Source organism: Penicillium chrysogenum, assembly GCF_028827035.1.
Source record: "Penicillium chrysogenum strain IBT 35668 chromosome Unknown utg000002l_segment0_segment0, whole genome shotgun sequence".
NCBI lineage: Eukaryota > Fungi > Ascomycota > Eurotiomycetes > Eurotiales > Aspergillaceae > Penicillium > Penicillium chrysogenum.
The window spans coordinates 2,357,719-2,379,563 of record NW_026622750.1 but is presented as its reverse complement, the minus strand read 5'-3'; the positions used below and the strand labels follow the sequence as shown (position 1 = coordinate 2,379,563).

The 21,845-nt window shown below is 50.5% G+C and overlaps 10 protein-coding genes across 10 annotated transcripts; 5 read left to right on the top strand and 5 right to left on the bottom strand.

Moving 5' to 3' along the window:
- Positions 1 to 358: 358 nt before the first annotated feature.
- Positions 359 to 1,999, bottom strand: csn12 (the record flags this gene model as incomplete). Its single annotated transcript, XM_056710209.1, has 6 exons — positions 359 to 445; positions 504 to 924; positions 971 to 1,032; positions 1,090 to 1,242; positions 1,297 to 1,369; positions 1,422 to 1,999. The coding sequence occupies 6 exons, from the start codon at positions 1,997 to 1,999 to the stop codon at positions 359 to 361; spliced, it is 1,374 nt and encodes a 457-aa protein (XP_056568630.1).
- A 161-nt stretch (positions 2,000 to 2,160) lies between these two features.
- On the top strand, positions 2,161 to 3,403 carry N7489_004456 (60S ribosomal eL20 domain-containing protein; the record flags this gene model as incomplete). Its single annotated transcript, XM_056710208.1, has 5 exons — positions 2,161 to 2,169; positions 2,251 to 2,350; positions 2,764 to 2,948; positions 3,007 to 3,183; positions 3,245 to 3,403. 5 exons carry the CDS (start codon positions 2,161 to 2,163, stop codon positions 3,401 to 3,403), a joined length of 630 nt encoding a protein of 209 aa, XP_056568629.1.
- Positions 3,404 to 4,235: 832 nt separating this feature from the next.
- Positions 4,236 to 5,354, top strand: N7489_004455 (cytochrome b5 reductase family protein; the record flags this gene model as incomplete). The annotated part of the gene is made up of 4 exons (XM_056710207.1): positions 4,236 to 4,280; positions 4,335 to 4,602; positions 4,657 to 4,734; positions 4,786 to 5,354. 4 exons carry the CDS (start codon positions 4,236 to 4,238, stop codon positions 5,352 to 5,354), a joined length of 960 nt encoding a protein of 319 aa, XP_056568628.1.
- A 1,350-nt stretch (positions 5,355 to 6,704) lies between these two features.
- N7489_004454 (uncharacterized protein) lies at positions 6,705 to 11,522 on the top strand (the record flags this gene model as incomplete). The annotated part of the gene is given in 9 exon segments (XM_056710206.1): positions 6,705 to 6,773; positions 7,164 to 7,538; positions 7,615 to 8,037; positions 8,727 to 8,741; positions 8,793 to 8,879; positions 8,942 to 8,968; positions 9,056 to 9,155; positions 9,169 to 9,434; positions 9,525 to 11,522. 9 exon segments carry the CDS (start codon positions 6,705 to 6,707, stop codon positions 11,520 to 11,522), a joined length of 3,360 nt encoding a protein of 1,119 aa, XP_056568627.1.
- A 216-nt stretch (positions 11,523 to 11,738) lies between these two features.
- On the bottom strand, positions 11,739 to 12,116 carry N7489_004453 (uncharacterized protein; the record flags this gene model as incomplete). The annotated part of the gene is made up of 1 exon (XM_056710205.1): positions 11,739 to 12,116. The coding sequence occupies one exon, from the start codon at positions 12,114 to 12,116 to the stop codon at positions 11,739 to 11,741; it is 378 nt and encodes a 125-aa protein (XP_056568626.1).
- Positions 12,117 to 12,224: 108 nt separating this feature from the next.
- On the bottom strand, positions 12,225 to 12,608 carry N7489_004452 (uncharacterized protein; the record flags this gene model as incomplete). The annotated part of the gene is made up of 1 exon (XM_056710204.1): positions 12,225 to 12,608. One exon carries the CDS (start codon positions 12,606 to 12,608, stop codon positions 12,225 to 12,227), a length of 384 nt encoding a protein of 127 aa, XP_056568625.1.
- Positions 12,609 to 12,791: 183 nt separating this feature from the next.
- N7489_004451 (uncharacterized protein) lies at positions 12,792 to 13,211 on the bottom strand (the record flags this gene model as incomplete). The annotated part of the gene is made up of 1 exon (XM_056710203.1): positions 12,792 to 13,211. One exon carries the CDS (start codon positions 13,209 to 13,211, stop codon positions 12,792 to 12,794), a length of 420 nt encoding a protein of 139 aa, XP_056568624.1.
- Positions 13,212 to 14,086: 875 nt separating this feature from the next.
- Positions 14,087 to 16,616, bottom strand: N7489_004450 (uncharacterized protein; the record flags this gene model as incomplete). Its single annotated transcript, XM_056710202.1, has 8 exons — positions 14,087 to 15,001; positions 15,053 to 15,613; positions 15,663 to 15,931; positions 15,983 to 16,136; positions 16,194 to 16,292; positions 16,342 to 16,475; positions 16,524 to 16,541; positions 16,589 to 16,616. 8 exons carry the CDS (start codon positions 16,614 to 16,616, stop codon positions 14,087 to 14,089), a joined length of 2,178 nt encoding a protein of 725 aa, XP_056568623.1.
- An 805-nt stretch (positions 16,617 to 17,421) lies between these two features.
- N7489_004449 (uncharacterized protein) lies at positions 17,422 to 18,312 on the top strand (the record flags this gene model as incomplete). The annotated part of the gene is made up of 1 exon (XM_056710201.1): positions 17,422 to 18,312. One exon carries the CDS (start codon positions 17,422 to 17,424, stop codon positions 18,310 to 18,312), a length of 891 nt encoding a protein of 296 aa, XP_056568622.1.
- A 1,233-nt stretch (positions 18,313 to 19,545) lies between these two features.
- On the top strand, positions 19,546 to 21,386 carry N7489_004448 (nitrogen permease regulating protein NPR2; the record flags this gene model as incomplete). The annotated part of the gene is made up of 5 exons (XM_056710200.1): positions 19,546 to 19,588; positions 19,647 to 20,075; positions 20,128 to 20,264; positions 20,323 to 20,456; positions 20,504 to 21,386. 5 exons carry the CDS (start codon positions 19,546 to 19,548, stop codon positions 21,384 to 21,386), a joined length of 1,626 nt encoding a protein of 541 aa, XP_056568621.1.
- Between the last annotated feature and the right edge of the window lie 459 nt (positions 21,387 to 21,845).

The following is a 21,845-nucleotide window of genomic DNA, read 5'->3' as shown; positions in this document are numbered from 1 at the left end:
CTCGGAGTAATGGATTCGTGAATTCGTAAAGATAGGATCTAATATAGTTCAGCTAGCCCAATTCTGATATTTCTCATGTGTTAGGCAAGCGTGGACTAGATGACACTGGTGAAGCTGGCGCTTCGATCCGAGCGATGACCAAGTATGCCCCTGATATGCAATGTGCATCGCTTCAGGCCAAATGTCTTCGGCAGTGGTATTGGCAGAACAGTGTTCTCGTGTGTCGAATGATATAGCTGCGTATGAATGTAAGTCATAGGCGGATGCATACTTAGCGACTTTGAAGGTAGTGGCGACCAACGAGGGAGTTGTCAATGAGCATTAGACGAAATGAGTTCAGATAAGTTGCAATACGTCCTTAGACACCTGTGCCCGGGAAAGCGCTGCCTCCCTTGCTCAAAACGATGAAGCCTCGATCACGTGCAATGTATCCTTTCATGAGTCCCTGGGGAAGCGACAGGGTCAGTAAGCACTCACAGATTTACCAATACTTATCAGCCTACCTTGTAGATGAGGTTCGAGAGTAAACATTCCACCTCGTCGATATCAATGCGCGACCGACCGCTTGTAGAAGTACCCACACGGAGGGCTGCCGCAAATTCGTTCACATGGACACGTGTACGTCGAACCGGAGATTGACCTTCCTTGGGTTCCTCGAAACCACCAGCGAGGAAAACCTTTCGGAACAGATTGCGCAAGGCAATGTCGCGTCCACGTTCTAACGGCAGGTAGATACGTCTCTTGACGAACTCTGCCTCGCCGTCAGACATGGCTCGGTCGAATCCAACCAAGTCACCCTTTCGGATGCAGTTCGACAGAGGCCGGAAAAGCTTCTCGAGTCGTGGGAATGGTGCGAGAAGCTCCTTACTGGGAAGTGTGTGTGTGGTCACCAGGTGACAGGGAATAAGGTAGGTAAGAATCAATCTAATAGTGGTTAGTGGGAACTTAACTGCAGCTGAGGCCTACTAACTCTCGATTCTTGGTTGCATCTCGATGGCACATTTTCCAAGCGTATGTCAGGTGTTCTTCAGCCTATATTGCAAAGAATCAGTCCCGGTAATAGTCTACGGACACAGCACTTGGTAATACCTCTGCGTAATTCTCATCCAAGAAGTGGATGACCCCAACATAATATTCGAACGTGACAATGTGGGATTTGGGGAAAACCTCGGGAGGGGGAAGATCGGCCGATGAAGCGCTGATAGCACGGAGCAAGTTCTTGGTAAGGCCGACGGAGTTGATCTGAAGGGGAAAGATTAGCATTTTGCTAGCGACTGTGAGGCCGACACTTGATACCTTGAAGTATGTCTTGAAAAGGAGGTTGGTCATGTTGTAGATACCCCACTTGCGGGACTCTTCAAGGGGGGCTCTTGGTTTGGTTAGCAATGGAACAACTCAAGAGTCGAATCACACATCCTTACCTATCACTCAGACACAGAGTGAACATCCGGTTGATGACCCGAGCAGCCTCCTCCAGGTTTGCATTCTTCTCAACATCAGCTGCGATGTCATCCTGGAACCCAAACCCAGCGGAGCCTTGAGATGCGGCTTCGAGATCGGCATTAATTGCAAAAGTACGCATGTACTTCCCAACTGTGTACAAGCATGGCAATGTCCAAGCCGGAATGCCGGCAGGGCCCGAGTATCCCCGGATGAGGGCATTGGCGACCTTTTTCCAGGCATTGAAGACCGCAACGACGCTAGCACCCGGAACGCGATCTTCGCACCGAAGTATTTCGCCTATAGCTTCCCAGTAAGCAGCAAAGATGTCAACCCAGGCAGCCTGTTCGGCCTTTGGTAATTTCAGACTTTTCCCGTGGAAAAGACCATAGCTGAGATCCTTGGAGAGATATTCGGCGGTGGAGAAGTTGTAGAAAGAGCGCAGCCGGCCGGGATCTTCAGATGGCGCGATCGGGGTGAGTACTGCAGCTAATTCCGGCCCAGACCCGTTGAGGTATGCGTTCTTGAATGCGGGCGCGAGAGAACCGAGAGAAGTCATGGTGAACCCGCCCTCTGGCAGAAGACTGAATAAATTGATTGACAAGTTATGAGTTGAAAAGAAGCATTCGAGGTGGGGAAAGGGTTGAGATCCGACCCGACAAAGACAAACAAGTGAGGAACGCCATACTTTTGGAGAAGACATGTGGGGAAGGCGAGGCAATGTGGCTGGTGAGTCGTGGCGGCATAAATGTGGCGCAGTTGGGTTACCAAATGGGACTAGCGCATAACGGAAAGCCTCCACTCGCTTAGGGCAAGGGCGGCAACCCTAAGCACAATTGGAACCTCACAATTCTCATTTTCCATCGACGGCACACTAACGACTCATCCACCACAGCGACAATCACAGTGAGTACCTACCACACGATTCTTGTCGGAGATTTGTACTAACATTAAACTCTTCCAGATGGGTGAGTGATTTCTATTCCCTTCCCGATACCCCAGGACTATTTTCGAGGCAACGGTGCGCGCATATGTTTGGAGGGAATTCGAGACGCAAAGACCCCCACGATATCGACCTGAAACAATCACAGAAAAGGAGGACGCAATGGCAAATCGACGTCGCTTGGAATATTTATGAAGGAACCCAGAACGCTGTCGATCAGGGCTACGCATGGTTGAATCTCGAATTTTTTTCAATATCCACAAATCACCCTTGGTCTTCTCGAATTACCGCCAAATTGCATCGCGCACCGTTTCATCTCTCGAACTGAACATTTGGGCAATTGGAATATCCACTACGAACTATGACTGACGGATTCCCAGGGCGTCTTACTGAGTACCAGGTCATCGGGCGTCACCTGCCCAACGAGGCGAACCCCACGCCCAAGCTGTACCGCATGCGCATCTTTGCGCCCAACACTGTTGTGGCCAAGTCGCGTTTCTGGTACTTCATGGCCCAGCTCCGTAAGCTCAAGAAGGCTAACGGCGAGATCGTTTCCCTGAACGTGGTATGTTGGGATTGGAAAATTCGAGGATATGGAATGGTGCTTATGTTTTCGTGTCTAGATCGAGGAGAAGCGTCCCCTCAAGGTCAAGAACTTCGGTATCTGGATCCGCTACGACTCGCGCTCCGGCACCCACAACATGTACAAGGAGTTCCGCGAGATGAGCCGCACCGACGCTGTTGAGGCCCTCTACCAGGACATGGCTGCCCGTCACCGCTCCCGTTTCGGTTCCATCCACGTATGTTACGCTAGCCGAACCTTCCGCCAATGACCACATTCTAATAATTATTTCCCTACAGATCCTCAAGGTTGTTGAGATCGACAACAACGACAGCATCCGCCGCCCCTACATCAAGCAGCTCCTCCAGAAGGACCTCAAGTTCCCTCTGCCCCACCGCGCCGGTGGCAAGGTCGGCAAGAAGGTCTTCGCCTACTCTCGCCCCTCTACCTTTGCTTAAATGTGATGTTCTGGGTGTTGGGTTTGGAGTGTGTGTGGATGAATGACTGTTTATGGCCATAGCATGCATGAAAGATGGTCACGTGGAGACCACCGCCCTGTTCACGGGTGAGATGGTTGGATGTCTCTAGTTCCCCGTATGGTGGCATCTTTAGGTTATTTGAAAAAATCATCGGGTTTCTTGAATTATTCGAGTTCTAGTAGGGTAATGGGCATAGTTTGATGGGTGCTAGGGCATCATATCGAAGCTATATCGACCTGAAATAATGGCGTTGTCCGATGGTTACAAGTCAGTCCCGAAATCCATCCACAATGCCCAGGTGTGGTCGGATGAATGTACACAAGGTAGTGGTTGCAAGTCGCTTACTGCTGGTCATAATATCTCATTGCGAACTACATACATATAGACCCATGGGAATGAATAACATCACATCGAACACTCATCCATTCTATCTGCATATTACAATTTTAATCCTGAAGGAGTAAGTGTCAGATATCGGAGTTCTTCAGCCACGCCCGAGGCCGAACCCCGAACCTTACGCCCTGCAGTTCAGGCATTCATCGATATCTTCAGCTGCCATTTTAGTTGCGAGTCTTTCTTTTGGCCTGCAGTAAAGGCAGCTTAGTTTGAATATTTTGAGTATCTTTACTCAAACAGTCATTACCGGAAACATTGGTCTTTGCAGCAATACAGGAACCTATTGCGTCATTCGAAATCAGGTCGGGAGGGAGCTGTCCGCTTTCGCGTTTGTAAGCCGATTTCTTCCCGCGGACATTCCAGGGTTCACCAGGTTCACTTTCCCTCTTACCCCATCTTCCCCCAATTCATTATCATGTTTGCTCGTCAATCTTTCCGTTGCGCGCAGCCCTTGAAGCAGGTTAGTTGAAATATGTCCTCAATTCAATTTCCATACTAAACGCTATTTGATTAGAGCTTCCGCAAATACTCTGCGGAGGCCGCTCCCAAGAAGTCCAACTTGACCCCCATCTATGTTGGTGTCGGCCTCGCCGGTCTCGCTGCTGGTGTCTACCGCTACAGCAACGGCGCGGTTGCCGAGCCCAAGGACCGCCCCAAGGTCTTCAACGGCGAGGACTGGGTGGACCTCAAGCTGGCTAACATTGAGGTCCTGAGCCCCAACACCAAGCGTCTTCGCTTCGAGTTCGACGACAAGGAGGCAGTCTCTGGCCTTCCTGTTGCCTGTGAGTAGTCTGGCTCCGTGGATGTCTGCCAATCGATCACTAACAGACACGTAGCTGCTCTGTTGACCCGTTTCAAGCCCGTCGGTGCCGAGAAGAACGTCCTCCGTCCCTACACCCCCACCAGTGATGAGGGTAGGATAAACACGAACCACAACTTATTTCCCATTATCTAACACACGGCAGATATTCCTGGCTACCTTGAGCTCGTCGTCAAGGCCTACCCCGACGGCCCCATGTCTCAGCACATCCACTCCATGAACGTCGACCAGCGCCTGTCGTTCAAGGGACCTCTTGTCAAGTACCCCTGGGAGGCCAACAAGCACAACCACATCTGCCTGATTGCCGGTGGTACTGGTATCACCCCGATGTACCAGCTCGCCCGCGAGATCTTCAAGAACCCCGAGGACAAGACCAAGGTCACTTTGGTCTTCGGCAACGTCTCCGAGGAAGATATCCTCCTGAAGAAGGAGCTGCAGGATTTGGAGAACACCTACCCCCAGCGCTTCCGTGCCTTCTACGTCCTGGACAACCCCCCTGAGGGCTGGACCGGTGGCAAGGGCTACATCACCAAGGAGCTGCTGAAGACCGTCCTGCCTGAGCCCAAGGAGGAGAACATCAAGCTCTTTGTCTGTGGTCCTCCCCCCATGTACAAGGCTATCTCCGGTGGCAAGGTCAGCCCTAAGGACCAGGGTGAGCTCACTGGTATCTTGAAGGACCTTGGTTACAGCAAGGAGCAGGTCTTCAAGTTCTAGGTTATTATAGTATATTACCTAGAATAGCCATGTATATTGGTGCATCTTGTTTTCAGCGTGTTGCCGGGTCATTGGCTGGCTTCAGACGTCATATTAAGAAATACATTTTGTCTCCAAATATATAATATAATGTGTATCTGGTAGTCGTATCTATCTGTGGCAGTGTAGACATGGGAAGAACTGAATATTCTCTTCCTTTTTTTTTTTTTAAAAAAAAAAAAAAAAAAAGGAAAAAAAAGGAAAAAGGAAAAGGAAAGGCATGGGGGGCCGTGATGAAGGTGGGAAGGGTGGTGGATATATACGTGCACACCAACTGAGAATCCCTCAGTAGACTCGATATATAAGGAGCGAAAATCGTCCCAAGTAATTATCTACACAGTAGTAGAACGGTAAAACAAACAAATATGCACCCGAAATGTATCCAATAATTACATGCAAGCTATATAAGTTGCCCAAGAGCCGACATACATGCATGTATACATAAAGTACCTACTGGTAGTAGCTAAGCGACAAGACTAGACACTCATATGTAGACCGTCAAAGTACAACAAACCATTGCGGAGAGAAAAGGACCAAAAAGGCAGTTAGAACGAATTGAATTAGGAAGTCAGAACAGGCGTTCGTACTACAAGCTGGAAACACCTTGTACTCAGCTGAGCCCCTCTTCTACAGCCTTGGAGGGCTTGGGCGACCCTGAGGTTGAGATGTCGGCGGGGGGGAGCATAGCCCACAACTGAATATGTCCCAGCCCCTCCAAAAAGCGAGAAAAAGAGCAGGAAAAACAGTAGAATTGCTAGGAAATAGGCGTGGAATAAAATAAAAAGACCCGAGGATCTATATAAATATATAAATAAATAATATAGCTAAAACTATATATAATTGTCTCCTTAGCATTAGCAAGTACCCGGCGTGCAAGTATATGGCCCATGGGTTACCCCTCGGGGCCCCCGTAAGAGCCCGTCATCCAACCTTTGAAGGTACCTACCTATGTAGGTACCTAGGTAGGTAGTTGCGTGTCTATTATTGATTTAGCCCTATAATATTGTATATTATTATTATAAAAGGAATCTCTATAGGTTATTCTAAAAATTTGAAATTTAATACTTTTGTATGGATGAGTATATTAGTATAGGGGGGGGTGCACTACTAAGGGTGCAGTGCTATGGGTCTCATGACAAGCCAGAGCCTAAGCCTAAAGCAGAGTGAAAATGCCCGGGGCACTTCGGGGTGGCCTTTTGCTATTTAGTGGGTACTCGGCCCTTCCACCCCCCGGTCCTCTTCCCCCCTTCGCCCCCGAAAAAATAACAAAATTCTCTTTTCCTTCCAACTCTCCTCGGCCTCCAAAAGACAATGACTTCCAATCAAGATGATACGACCGTTCAGGTCAACAAAGAAGAGCTCAGACGGGCTGGCGACTTGGTAATTTTCCATTTCATTATTTTTGACTTTTGACTTTTGCATTTTCTTTGTTTCGGTTCTTTTTTCTCTGTTTTCTTGTGTGCATCCCCACTGCGCGCCTGCTACGCGTCGCGTGGGAGCATCTATAAAGCTACCTATTAAGCTGTCGAAGCTTAAACTATACTGCCTCATACTTGAGAAGCATATTGGCAAGCTTCATCTGCAAAAAAGAAAGAAGAATTCCCACCATTTCCCTCCCTCCAGAGCTGAGGAGCGTCTTGACATCACACCTCTTGCCAACTAACGCGCGGCCTGACTGCCACTCTTCCTTCACTAACCCTATACCCATACATACATCTAATGACCAAGCGCAATTGCTCCTGAAACCAGACCGCTAACAATGCCTCATAGATCGTCATGCGCCTGATGGAGGTGCAGTCTTACATCGCCGACCTTGGCAAGGCCTACGTCCAGCACGTGAACAACATCACCGAAGGACGTGATGCCACTATTGACCTTCCCGCCGGTCCCTCTGGGTTCATGGGCCACGATGTCCCCTTCCGCGCCGGCAGCCCCGGCGCCAAGTCCGAGGCCGGTGGTCCCAAGAAGCGCAAGCGCGCGCCCGTCGACCCCAATGCGCCCAAGCGTGCTTTGACCCCCTACTTCCTGTATATGCAGCACAACCGCAGCAAGATCGCCGATGACCTAGGCGGTGACGCGCGCCCCAAGGATGTCGCCGACGAGGGCACCCGCCGCTGGCAGAGCATGGAAGATACCCAGAAGGAGGTATGTATCGGCATCTATCAGAGCAGTTCTAGCTTGATATCGCTTGTTAGTATGCATAGCTAATGTATCCGCGTAGGTCTGGAAGAAGATGTATGCCGCCAATTACGATCAGTACAAGCGCGACATGGCCGCCTACAAGGCCGGCGGCAAGGTCGACGAGGACCACGATCCCGCTGCCAACCAACTGCAACAGGATTTTGCCGGCGCCGAGCCTGAGGCCGAGGCCGAGCCCGAGGCTGAAGCTGAAGCTGGGCCCGAAGAGTCCGCCGATGAGTCCACCGAGTCATCCGATGAGTCGCAGTCCCCCTCTCCTGCGAAGGAAAAGACTCCCCCGCGCAGCACTACCAAGCGCCGTCGCAGCGAGAACAAGGCCAAGGAGGCGGAGACCCCTGCCAAGTCGCCTGTCAAGCGGGGCCGTAAGGCTGCCGAACCGGTGTCCACCCCGGCTGTCAAGACGCCCGCTGAGAACAAGCGCAGGAGCAAGAAGCGCAAGAGCGAGGTGTAAAAGAGTTGATTGGTGCTTTCTGTTTTCTGATGTTTGATTTGCTTGACTCTTGGGTCAGATGAGATGGTCTAGGTCTGGTGGACTGGATGTGTAACCCCCCCGGTTTTACATTTTTGAGCGGCGTTTGAGGAAAACTGTACCTACTTGGCTTGAATTAGTGAAATGGACTGATCATAGGATGTGGTTTCTATATATTTGAGTCAGTATCCATGGCAGGTTAGGGTTACATAGTTATCTCTTAGACAAGTTAGTTTTAAGATGAAGATGGTCCATTTTCCACCAGAGCTATACAACGAGTTATGAATATGGAATTAAATAGAAGCGAACTAAAACCCGGAACAGACTAAACCTCACTAAACCTCACTAAATCAACTAAATCAACTAAAACTCACTAAATTCAAGCGCATTATCAATTTACCAAAGCCTTGACTAATGCCGCCGACCTCCGTCCCCCGGCCCAATCGGCCTCCACGCTCACTTATCATGGGCAACCTTATCAGTGGGAGCAAATGTTTGAAATGTACCGCATCCCCACATTCCTACTTGACCTTTCTTTTGACCTTGAATTGTCTTTTTACTCCTTCACTTACTCTGAGGTATTCAGAAGTTGAAATCTGCCTCCAAAACCCGATTATCCTGCACGCCAAGAACTGCCAGGTTCAGGTTCCACATGAACCATGCAGCTTATTCCGAAGGAGGTAAGTCGCACATACATTCTCCGAGACACAACACTACTAACACCCCTGTAGCTTGACAAGCTTACCATCGCCCACCTAGGCTTCTTGGCACAGCGTCGTTTAGCACGTGGAGTGCGGCTCAACCATGCAGAAGCTGTGGTATGTGTATATTCTGGAGATGTCCATCGGTAGCACACGATCATTAACATATCCCCCAACAGGCCCTGATAGCCTCAGTGCTACACGAGGTACGATAACCCCCAATTCCATATGAAACCAGCACGTACAATGTACCCAATTGATCCAATGCGCAAACTAACACTCAAACCCCGCAGTTAATCCGCGATGGCCACTACTCCGTCGCCGATCTAATGTCCATCGGCAAAACAATGCTCGGCCGCCGCCACGTCCTCCCCCTCCGTATTGGCAACCCTCGTCGAACTCCAAGTCGAGGGTACTTTCACCTCCGGTACCTACCTGGTAACCGTGCACCACCCAATCAGTAGCGACGAGGGCGATCTCGAGCGCGCCCTGTATGGCAGTTTCCTGCCCGTCCCCGCGCCCGAGGCATTCCCAGATCCGGACCCGGAGGATTTCAAGCCGGAGAAGATGCCCGGCGCGGTTATTCCTGCTAGACATACGCGCGTGGAATTGAGTTCTGGGAAGAGGCGCATTAAGCTTAAGGTTATGAGTAAAGGAGATCGGCCGATTCAGGTGTGTACATTGTATTCAATATACGAGGCGAAAAGGAAAAAAGGAAAGCGACCCGAAACGAGCGATGCTAATTGGAGTCGTGATTGCTAGGTCGGATCGCATTACCATTTCATCGAGACGAACCCGCAGCTGCACTTTGATCGCATGCAGTCGTATGGTTTCCGACTGGATATCCCCGCAGGCACATCAATTAGATTCGAGCCCGGCGATACGAAGACAGTCACGCTCGTCGAGATCGGTGGACATCGCGTCATCCGCGGTGGAAATTGGTTGGCGAATGGGCCGCTCGATATGAGTCGCGCCGACGAGATCACGACCAAGCTGCAGATAGCTGGGTTTGGGCATGTTCCGGAGCCGCAGGCCGATAGTGTGCTTGTTTCTGGGTTCTCGATGGAGCGCGAGGCATACTCGCGCATGTTCGGTCCTACGACGGGGGATCTTGTGCGGCTTGGGTTGACGGATTTGTGGGTTAAGGTTGAGAAGGACATGACGAATTACGGGGATGAGTGTGCTTTCGGTGGTGGGAAGACGCTGCGCGAGGGGATGGGACAGGCATCTGATCGGTCTCATACCGAGTGTATTGATACTCTTATCACGAATGCGTTGATTATCGATTGGACGGGTATCTACAAGGCTGATATTGGTATCAAGGACGGGCTTATTGCTGGTATTGGCAAGGCTGGAAACCCGGATGTCATGGACGGCGTGCATCCTGATTTGGTGGTGGGCTCGTCTACGGATGTCATTGCCGGAGAGAACAAGATTGTTACCGCTGGTGGTATTGATACGCACATCCACTTGATCTGCCCCCAGCAGGTGGATGAAGCTCTGGCCTCGGGAATCACCACTTTCCTCGGTGGTGGCACTGGCCCTACCACTGGATCAAACGCGACGACATGTACGCCGTCGCCGAACCTCCTGCGTCAGATGATGCAAGCATGCGACAGCCTACCGATAAACCTAGGCATTACGGGCAAGGGCAACGACTGCGGAAAGAAGAGTCTCAGAGAGCAGATCCTAGCAGGCGCAGCAGGTCTCAAGCTTCACGAAGACTGGGGCTCCACCCCAGCAGCAATCGACAACTGTCTCGAAGTCTGCGACGAGTACGACGTGCAGTGCATGATCCACACAGACACACTGAACGAATCCGGCTTCGTCGAGCAGAGCATTGACGCCTTCAAAGGCCGCACAATCCACACCTACCACACCGAAGGCGCAGGCGGCGGTCACGCCCCAGACATCATCTCCGTGGTCGAACACCCCAACGTCCTCCCCAGCAGCACGAACCCAACCCGCCCCTTCACCCTCAACACCCTCGACGAACACCTCGACATGCTGATGGTCTGCCACCACCTATCAAAGAACATCCCCGAGGACGTCGCCTTCGCGGAAAGCCGCATCCGCGCCGAAACCATCGCCGCCGAAGATGTCCTCCACGATCTCGGCGCCATCAGCATGATGTCCTCGGACTCGCAAGCCATGGGCCGCTGCGGCGAAGTAGTCCTCCGCACGTGGCACACAGCACACAAAAACAAGATGCAGCGCGGCCCGCTCGGCAGCGACGCCGACACCGGCGCGGACAATTTCCGCGTAAAGCGATACATCAGCAAGTACACGATCAACCCGGCTCTCGCGCAGGGAATGGCGCACGTCATTGGGTCCGTGGAGGTGGGCAAGATCGCCGATCTGGTGATGTGGAAACCGGCGACGTTCGGCACGAAGCCTGTGTCTGTTCTGAAGAGCGGGATGATTGTTACTGCCGAGGTTGGAGATCCGAACGCGTCGATCCCGACTGTCGAGCCGATGATTATGCGGCCCATGTATGGTGCGCGCGTGCCGTCTACGTCTATTATGTTTGTTTCGCAGGCTTCTATCGATGCGGGGATTGTGCAGACGTATGGATTGAAGAAGCGGGTAGAGGCTGTGAGGAATTGTCGCTCGGTTGGGAAGAACGATATGAAGTTTAATGATGTTATGCCCAAGATGAAGGTCGATCCGGAGAGCTATACGGTTGAGGCGGATGGGATGCTTTGTGATGCTGAGCCGGCTTCGGAGTTACCTTTGACGCAGGCATATTACATCTTCTAGATGTTCCTTTGGCTTCTTTCTGTCTTGCATCTTAGCTTTTTTGGTCTTTTAGTTCCTATATACCTTGCTCTTCGGAGTCGTCTTTGTGTGATATAGGATTTTCTATATACGAATTTACTTCTACCTTTGAACCTACACCTGTATAGTCAACGGCAAAACAGTCATCGTTCAAGCAAACTAGTTTTTTTCTTCTCTTTTTTTGGTCCTTTTCTATTCTCAAAACCCTAAAGAAGCCAACATCCCCTCAATAGAATCAACAACAATCCCATCTGTCCTCCGTCCATCAGTGTTAACAAGAATATCCATCCAGTGCAACAAACTAGCAACAAGATCATTGCACATACGCGGTACGTTATAGCTATAAAACGCGTACGGTTTAGCCTGCACATAAGCATTGCCACGAGCATCAGCAGCCATAGTCATAGAAGCAGCCTTAAGCCGATGAACACTACCAACAAGCTCACGTAGATTCTCAGAAACAATCTCACCAGCCTGGGGATTCGCCCTCAGAATCCTCGCCTGCGTCTCCAAACCGAAGATGAAAGCCGCGCGCTCACGTTGGAAGGTCGATACAGGGCCGGGTCGGGGAGGCATAGCGTCGAAGGAAAACGGTACGTCGAATACACGACAACAATCGAGCAATAAAGCAGTTATGTAGGAAATAATAATCCAGTAAATGATAATCCAATTTCCAGAACCTATCTAAAAGCACAAGTTAGCCGCAATGTGATCAATCAGGTTCGCCACCGCAACAGGGACATCAGTGCAAAGGTTATCGCGCAGACGGTTAGCAAGAAGGATACACTGGCCCTTCAGCGCGGCGCAGTGCATAGGAACGACGGTCTCGTAGAAGCCGGTCTGGTGGACCAGGACGTAGGGGTGGTGGCGGCTGTCGACGGCCATCTTCATCGAGAGCGAGGCGACGATGTCGAGGTGCTGGGTGAGCTGGAGGCGCAGGTTCGGGATCACGTAGTCGCGGCTGTCGATGTCGTGTCGCAGGAACCGTGCCTGTTGCTCTAGGAGGAGGATGAGGTCGTCGCGGGCCTTGCGGAAGTCGGAGACGGTGGATGGGTTTATATGTGGCATGGTGGAGTATATGAAATAAAGTGAATGAAGCGAGTGTGGGAAGGTATAGATCTAGATGAAGGAAATGTTAATGTGAATGAATGTGTTGAAACGTACCTGGGTTACTGGGCTGAGATACAGCTATAGCTACAGCTACAGCTGATGCTGGTGCGAGTCCGTGAATCGATGGATGGAAACGAGAATCTAGATGTGCCCCAGGTTAGCCAGTGCATGTTCCAGGCGAAGTGCAACGTGGATCTCGGCGTCGACAATAGTCTGGTGGATGTGGTCATGGAGGATATCGGCCAACTGACGGGTGTCACGGCCGATCTCGTCGCAGATCTGGGGGATAGTGCGGGTGAAGTAGGTGATGCCCTTGGAGACAACATAGGCCATGCCGGCGGCATGAATAGCAAGATCCTCGGAAGCCCACTTCACCTTGTCGCACTGAATCTTCAGGGACTGGACATTGAGAGCAATCTCAATAAGGTAGTTGCCCTCGGGCATCGAGCGCAAAGTGCTGATATAGGAGCGGATGTTGTTCACAAGGATACCGCGCTCCTTCCGGTACTTGAGAATAGCTCGAGTACCGCGGAAAAGGTTGCGAGGGGTAGACTCAGGCATCGTGGGATGGCAGAGGCTGGTCCTCTGGTGATAAAGTGGGAAAGATGGGTAGATAAATGGATCACTTACCTGGTTAGGCTAGAGGAGTAACTGTGTCGTGAAGCTATGAAGCTCAAAGCAGAGTAGAGTAAGCTGGTTGTACTGCTGGGATGTGAAGAAGAACTGTGAAGCGGATGATTCCTCGAAATTGTCAAGGCATCGGGGCCTATTTATGCATTTGCATCTCGCTGGTCTGATTAGACTGGAGACAAAGCCTTCATTAAGAAGAAGGGAATGAAAGACGCCCGAGTTATTGTTAGGGATCTTTGTTCCCTTTGTTCTTGATATCTGCAAGCCGCCATGATGTTGAAAGGAGTTAGTATGCAAGGCCAAAATAGAGAAGGTAAACTCACCAAGGCTTTGTTATAATTATAGTCTGGCAAGGCCATTGTTTAGCCCTTTGTTCTCTATTAACAGATAGATGGGAGCGGCAATATCGATCGTCAAAAGAGATCTGATATCGATGGTTTGCCTATGTACTCGGCAGGTTGTTAGGGTTTCTCGACGATGCAGTCTAGTTTCACCTAGGGCTATTGAAGGCGGACCAAGCTTACTATTTGGCTGGTGTTCAGGAACAGTAATGCGCAGTAAGTAATGTAGTTGAATTGGAGCACGCAAATCTTCTGCATCGCAGTGATCCATTCCTATCAAAGAAAATAAAATCCACGATGGATCCAGCTTCCAGGTATCCAGACATAGTTCCATCGGCGAAATACAAGATGACAGATCGATAACAAGATAATAGAGAGGGGGTATCATGCACAGTAAAATCGAAGAAAAAGAAAAAAGAAAAAGAACAGATCCATGCACCTACCGATATGAAGAAAAGATCAAGCCTATAGCTCAATCTCCTCGCCCTGATTATCCGCCGAAACAAGCGAGACATCCGTCCACGCAGAGAAAGTACCTTCACGCGCAGCTAGGTAAGCAGCAACACGCGCCCGGCGTGAGCGATTCACAGTTTCTCCTCTTCGCGCTAGGTCTGGTAGCCCATTCTCAACAGAATTTTGGTCCGGAGAATCAAACGCGGACTCGGATATGGAGAGAGAAAGTATGTCTGTGTGTTGACTGTCTGTTTGTTGGATTAGGCGGGGAGATGTAGCACTATCGCCAGTTAGGTCAATGATTCTTGTAGATGTGCTTGCTTCGGGCCCGAGTCGGAGTCCTGTAGCCGAAGGTTCTAAATTTGGCTGGTCGGGTATGAGCGTATCCCCTTCTTCACTTCCCTCGCCACTGGCCGGATCGAACCTGTCTTCTTTTTCTGTTGGCCATGTAGACGGGAGAGGATTGACTTGAAAGAGCCCAGGTTCCGCATGCTCTTGAAGATAGCGGTGTGCTTGACGGATTTCGTTGCGTTTAACTCTGGCAGCCTCTTCGGATTGACTCAATTGATGTAGAGATCCATGCCCCTGACCATGATGCTGGCTTGCATCGGCAGCACCAAGACTAAACTCTTCAATGCCACTACTGGTTCCTTGGGTTGACTGTGTGGAGAGGTCCATATCGTATCGGGCCCTTTTTCTTGCACGCAAATCTCCCTCGTCGTCAGCGTCATCGGCTACAGTTTGCCGCATGTGATTGTCATGCGAAAAATCGGTTCCCGAACAGAGGTGGCCGAACAAGCGTCTGATGGAGACGTCTTCGCTCCAGGTCGTTGGATCGACGGTGCATGGATGGATGTCCTTAGGCCGGAAGGCGGCTACGAGCTCACATAGCTCGGAGTAAGAAGAGTGTCGTGAATATGGAAAACGCTATAATGTCATTAGAGAATGTCTTCGAAAGAAAACCGCAGTGCCACTTACTATGGTGTTAGGCAGATCTCGCCAAGATGACCCGTTAGAGGCTTCAGATGGACCATGGCTTAGAGCGGTTACTAGGTTCTTCAATGAAATTTCGCCCTCCTCCTTCACGCCATATGAGTCAAGGGAGAGTGCTTTCTTTCTCGACCGGAATGCATCAAGAAGTGCACTTCGCACCTGAGAAAGGGCTTCTTTGTCCTGGACGTGTTTGAAACACAACTTCTCCAACTCGGCCAATGCAGATTCATCTGGGAGTTCGAGTTCATGCGTTTGGTACAGATCCCCAATACCACCACCTGCACCGACCTCGGGGATTTCCGCACCACCAGTTGTGCGATTCACAATAGGCACAATGTAGACTGTATTAGCGCCGCGAGTTACTGGACACGAGACTCCAGGCTCACAACTGTGGATTCGACTTGACTCGTTGTTGCTTAGGCAGCCTGTCACAGCTTCGTTTCCCAGGTCAAACCCACAGAGAGCAGGAGCTTCACTAACTCCCCTATTGCCTGGAGTCTGGACCAGAGACCGATAAAGGCCCATCTGGTAACGATCCACATGGATCTACGCTACATTAGCCTGTGTCATACTTGAGCTGCGTGGTGTTCATCACCTTTGTATTTAGCGCAGCCGAAAGCGCTATCCAGACATCCTCGTAGCCGAACGTCCACGCGCGGAAGTAGAAGACCGTATCGTCAGGATAAGCCTGAATTTTCTGCAGCAGCTCAGACAGTCCCTCGGCTTTGGAGGGGAACTCCCGGAATGGATTTGTCTTGCTTGCAAAGGTAGAGTCCAGATACAATTTATCCAGCCGTTTCTGTCCCAGGGTATACGGTATCAAGACAGGGTGACGGACCAAGCTGCTCACCCACCATGTCTCGGCTGAAGATAATCAGCCAGCAGTTCAACCAAGACGAGACATCACGAACTTACCTCGGATGTCACCTGTGTAGATGATTGCCTTCCCGTCCCCTTCAATTAGAAACATCACAGCGCCGGTGCAATGGTTGGCATCAAACAATGTCACCTTGATACGGCGCCGGGGTGTGAGCTCAATTTCTGTTGGGGTATTCAGCGGAATTGGGCGCTGTGGAGGAATGAGCTCTTGGTCAACTCTAGTCAGAGATTAGAACACGATACTAACCAGAAGCTTTGCAAGATGCTTATAGTGCAATCGGCGTGACTCCAAGATGCCTTTGTTAAAGTTCATCCGATGGGGATACTTTTCAATCCGGAGGAGCAGCTGCACATGCTCAGTTCGATGAATTTCAGTAGGATGGATATGAACATACCTCTCGCGTGGCCGGCGAACAGTAGATAAACGGCGTCCGAAAGGACTCGAGGCCCTGTAAATGATCGCTATGCACATGGCTGAGAAAACAAGCTAGTGGCGCCGGCCGCTCGGGGCATTTCCGGAAGTAGTCAACTGCTTTTCTTAGCTGCAAGTTTGGCTGATCTCATAGGTGAAGCTCACTGCGAATGTCCGGAAACTCTGTCGGATGGTTAGCGTGGAAGTGACGTGGAAGGTGTCAGACTTACCTTCCACAATGCCATCGAAGGTCGACATGGCAGTATTTAGAATCTGATGTCAGATTCTGCATGTCCAAGGTTGCCCAGGTGAAGATGTGCTGGATAGACTGGATAGTTATGTTATTTGCACGTGATTGCGAACATAAAACCCGAAAAGGGCAATAGAACAGGTCCAAATCTGTCGAATCATTCTATAATTTAGAGTATTATGATTCGATGAACCATATTGACTTGAATATGCGAAGTTCAAGTCCAAGTAAAGGAATGTGTCTACGTCTTTAACAGCTGGCCGTGCATCGTGGCCATGCCAACGCACACTTGGGACTTTTATGGACTTTTAGTTATAAAAGTCTTGTAAGGGCAGTTGTCTCCAAACTATTCTATTTCATTTCCCTTATTTTCTTTCCATTTTCCATCTTCCATCTTCCATCTTTTTCCCCCTGTCGACTTCAATGGAACGCCTGTGAGACCTTGCCCCAAGGGTCAAAGAGCCGAAGCGTCAGCTGGGCACCTGATCGGGATTTTTCCTCTCTTTAATTATCATATCCATTGACCTGGATTACGAGGATTACGAGAAATCCAGGTGGAGGAACATTCCTGTTATAATTTTCGAGTTATCGTATGCGCCCTGTCTCCCTGTCTAGCGTGTTACCCCCCCACTGAAGCCCTCCGCACCCCAAACACATCCAAAACGTCCCAAACGTCCGGGAATTTGACAAAGGGCAAGGGGGGACCCCTCCAGGGCTGGATATCCTGAATCACATTCCAAGGTGTCTGGGACGACCTTGCCGCCTTAATTTGCTTCTTTACCTCTTAACTCCTTCCACATCCGATCCTTCGCCATGCGTAAACCATCCGTGGCCCAGATCGTGTATAACGCCACGTTTCCACGACCTCGCACAAACGATCCCGGTTCGTTTGGCGCTCACATTACTCGAAACCTCGTTCCAGAAGTACGTGTCGAAACATCCCTTTTCTACGGCTCGCTAGACTGCATTGAAGCACAATACCCGGGGCTGGACTACTCGTATGGACCGCATCGCATGCGACTGAGTCGATTCCCATGGCACCGAAAGCTGTTCCGCACCTTTGACGAACTCGGTTTGACCGAGGAGGAGATCTCCAACCTCTGTCGGTGGGAAGGGACCAAGTCCGCGCGTCAGCGGTACGAGGCAGAAGAAGGGATTATCGTGCGGGACACCACAGCCCACTCAGTCCGACCGGCATCCCCGCAACCCGCCCCTTCAATCGAGGTCCACTTCAACAACTACGACTTCTGCGGGACAGAAGAGGAAGATGACCAGATCATCGAAACCCAGAGCAATGATACGGTCCGTGCCATCGATTCCCGTGCCTCCAGTTACCGGTCCGCCGAGGAAGAGCATGAGATCGAAGAGGAACTCAGCGATGAGGAAATGGAAAGTTGTGGGATAGCCCTCAACAACCGGATCCTGGCTGCGATGGCTGCGCGCGACCAAGGCACTGATGTGCCGCTCGACGAGGACTGGGAACAATGGCTGAAGGAGGCTGGAGAGCGTGGCACTTTCGGCGAGATGGTGCAAGCCATTCGTGCGAACCAGCCCTTGACTCTTGTCGCCGACAATATCCGAATCCCGCACGGTCAGGGTGCGGCCCGTGTGGTGACGAGGGCCTTGTTCACGGTGCCAGACAGCATTATCGCAAACACTGCTCTTCCATCTACATCTAACCATGCCTCGGGCACGGCTCAATGACTGCATACTATTTACTCGGGACCCTTCGAATAGGGCCCGCTACGATCCGTGCTTTGCATTTTTACGGCGCATCTTACCTCTCTCGCATTATCTGAAGTGGACTGGCTCCTTCTTCTCGGGTCCCCTTTGCTTTTATCTATATCCATTGCTCTACTTACACAACCGGAAGAGTCTCTTGCTTACGCATAGATTTCATTGTCTCCTGTCTCATCTTCACTAATACCCTCATGTTTTCGTTCCTTGCCGTGCTTTGTTTGACCGTTGACTCTTTCGTCGCCTGCTTTGCCGAGTATACTTATATTCAACGTGGTAATCGGAGGATGTTCAGCAAGCGGCAAAAGTTATTCTAACTTACTCAGAAATATATCTATCAAATATCATTTATACTCATGATCATCCAATAGATGTGCATTGTCGAGCAAGATGTGGACTGGATCTTCCTATATTAAACATTATTTTTCTTTTTTCTTTTTTCTTTTTTCCTTTTAAAAAAAACTAGTGGTTGAAATAGAGAAGGTGAAATCAAATAGCATAACCATTCTCGACGCGAATGAACTCCCATACTCTGCCATCGTCTTTGTTAGTGCCAGTCACTCAAGGTCAAATTCTTGATTGATCCATTGCAAACGCAGCATGTGGGTGCATCACATCTTTCATCTTCTGTAATATTGCATGACATCGTATCTTTCATTGAATGTTAAAACCGAGGAGTGGTTCTTCCCTTTTCCTATTAGACTTGATCCCGGGCACACTTCTGGTATGTCCCCAAGACTGAGAGGTTAGCTGATCTTATCTTGTAGGTATGTGCTGTTTGAAGAAACACCAGAGATACTTGCAGACAAGAGACCTGCAAGAGATGTGTGGAACAAAATACCGTCGTACAAGAGGGAAAAAAAAAGGCCCGTGGGATATCCTGAAGCTGTTGATGAATCGCAGTGTTAGTCGGTAGATGCGGGGATAGATAAATTATATATCACGTGAGCTATGCTTGAACCAGGTTCAACCAATCAGACAAACACGATGTACAAAGGCTAACCTAATTAAGTATAGCTCTGGGAAATATTGATTTCGATAAGCTCTCCGCTCCGAGGTCCGCTCCGCAACTGATCTCCATGCCCATGAACATGAACCTCGTTTCAGCTCTGTGTTTGATTGGATTTGGCCGATAGACTGCGCTGCTTCGCTCTCAGATTGGTTATTACACATCCCTACAAGCCCCACAGCATCTCCACGATGATCAAGGCAATCTTCTACAGTAAATTCGACACGATAGAGGGTAAGGACCTTCAATACGATGATAAGCTTTCAATTACCTACTGACTAATGATATGCAGGTCCAAAAGTCGTCCACCAGGTCCCCGACGGAGCCATCGTCCCCTCCCCCAACGCGCCCTCACAACCGCCCTTCCTCACCTTCTCGGATATCTCCTTCTTCGTGATCCCCCGTCAGGAGCTCTGTGGAAACCTTTTGCAAGTCTGCACAAACGGATACCGTATCCTGGGCTACCCCATATGCATGAAATCAGTGCGGTACGACCGGAATGAATTTATCTTCAACTTCTGCATAGTCCTCGCCGAGGAGGAGGACTTCAGCACGTACAAGAGCGTGGTGCAGAAGCTGGCAGACTTAATGCATGGTCTGGAAGAGCAGAATGGCTTTTTGTCCCGAGACTTCTCGAAAAGTGGGGAGGGGAAGGTTCATAGTCTCTGTGAGATGTTGATGGAGGATTTGAACAATTATTGCGAGTGCATGATCCCCATTGGTATGTCTATGGACCTGTTCGGCACTATTCCGCTGCTAACCATCCTATCCAGACGAATTAAACACCCTCAACATAAAGCTTTTCCCGATATATCCCTCTCCCCCGCCCGTTAAGGCCTGGCAAGTGCCGCTCTTCACGTTGCGATACCAGGCTTTCATGGATGAGAACTGGGACTTGACCATGCAAAGGGTATGTGAAAGACGACACCGTCCTCATGGCTAGAAACACACCAGCTGAACCTTGCTAGATCGTACCACACATCAACGGCGTCAACAGCGTTCGCATCATCTCCGTCTTAGCCGACACAGACTTCTCCCTCACCTGCCGCGCCCTCCGACATCTCCTCTACTACGGCTGCCTATTTATCCTCGACATCTTCTCGTTCTCCGCCATCTACGCCCCAACTGCCCAATTCATCCCAACTATAGGCTCCGACGAAGCAATGCAACTAGAATGTGCCCGCTACGTAAACCTACGCTTCGCACCACACCCACCAACCGGCCCTTCCTCCCCTCTCCCCCAACCCTAATCCCAACCCCAAGCGCCAACGGCAGCACAAACGACAGCACCGGAACAGCCCCGCTCTCAAGCTCCCTCACAGACCCGTCATCAAGCCTCACACGCGAGGAATCCCGCTTCGACGCCGAAGAAATCTGGCCCCTCCTAGGCGCCGACGAAGACCCTTCCACTTCCACCTCCACCTCCCCAACAACACCAAGCACGCTCCACAAACCCGCGATCGTCGACGGCGCCGCCCTGGTTGAGCTCTACGCAAGCCTAAAACAAGGCCAGAGCGTCAAGCAATGGTACGCAGCGCACAGCCGCTCTCTAGCCAACATCGACATCCGTCGCTTTATCACCTTCGGCGTGATAAAGGGCTTCTTGTACCGGGTGCACAAATACGCATGCGCGACGAGCCAGCCTGCGCCCCCGCCGCGCGCGTCCTCGTTCACGCCTACGGCGCTGTCGTCGCGCGGTACTACGGGAAATAATACGCCCTATGCGGTCTCGAGTGTGTCGGAGGACGCGCCTATCTCGGCGGCTGCGAGGAGGGAGTCTAGTCGTGAGCGGGCTGGGTCGGTGGTGAGTGGGGGTCGGAATGGGAATGGGACTGGGACTGGGAGTGGAGGGCCCCCGTCGGCGTTTTGGGAAGAGGAGGAGCAGGAGGAGGTTAGGGATGAGGTTCTTGCGAAGTATCTTGATGGTACACATTGTTTTGATCAGATTTGTACGGAGTTGGAGATGAGTGAGAGGGAATTGACGGCTAGACTGAAGAGGTACCCTTGGGAGGTACTGATTATTCACAGATGAGGTTGGTGGAGACTTCCTTTTTCTTTTTTGTCTTTTGGATTGCTAGAATTGATCGATACCCTACATACTTTTTACCATTTTGGCGTTGACGTGGGCGAATATATATATTGGGTTATCTAGGTACCTCTGGGGATTTGACAATTGGAGAATTTGTGTTCATTGGAAGCTTACAGCTTGGAGCTTAAGAAGAAGAATACACGGACATAGTCACATTAACTATCTAGACACATGTGGTGGAAAAGATCCAGTGTGTATCATCAAGCGGCCTGCAATATAGCCAAGGGTTCAACACTTGACGCGGTGGAACACAGAGAGACAAAAAAAAAAAAAAAAAAAAAAGGTATCCGCTAACGCCACGCCGGTCCATCATGCATTCGTATCGTATCATGCGGGAAATAATTCAAAGGGTTGGGGTAGCTACCAGGTAGCCAAAGGACAGAAGATGGGTTGTCGAGTGGT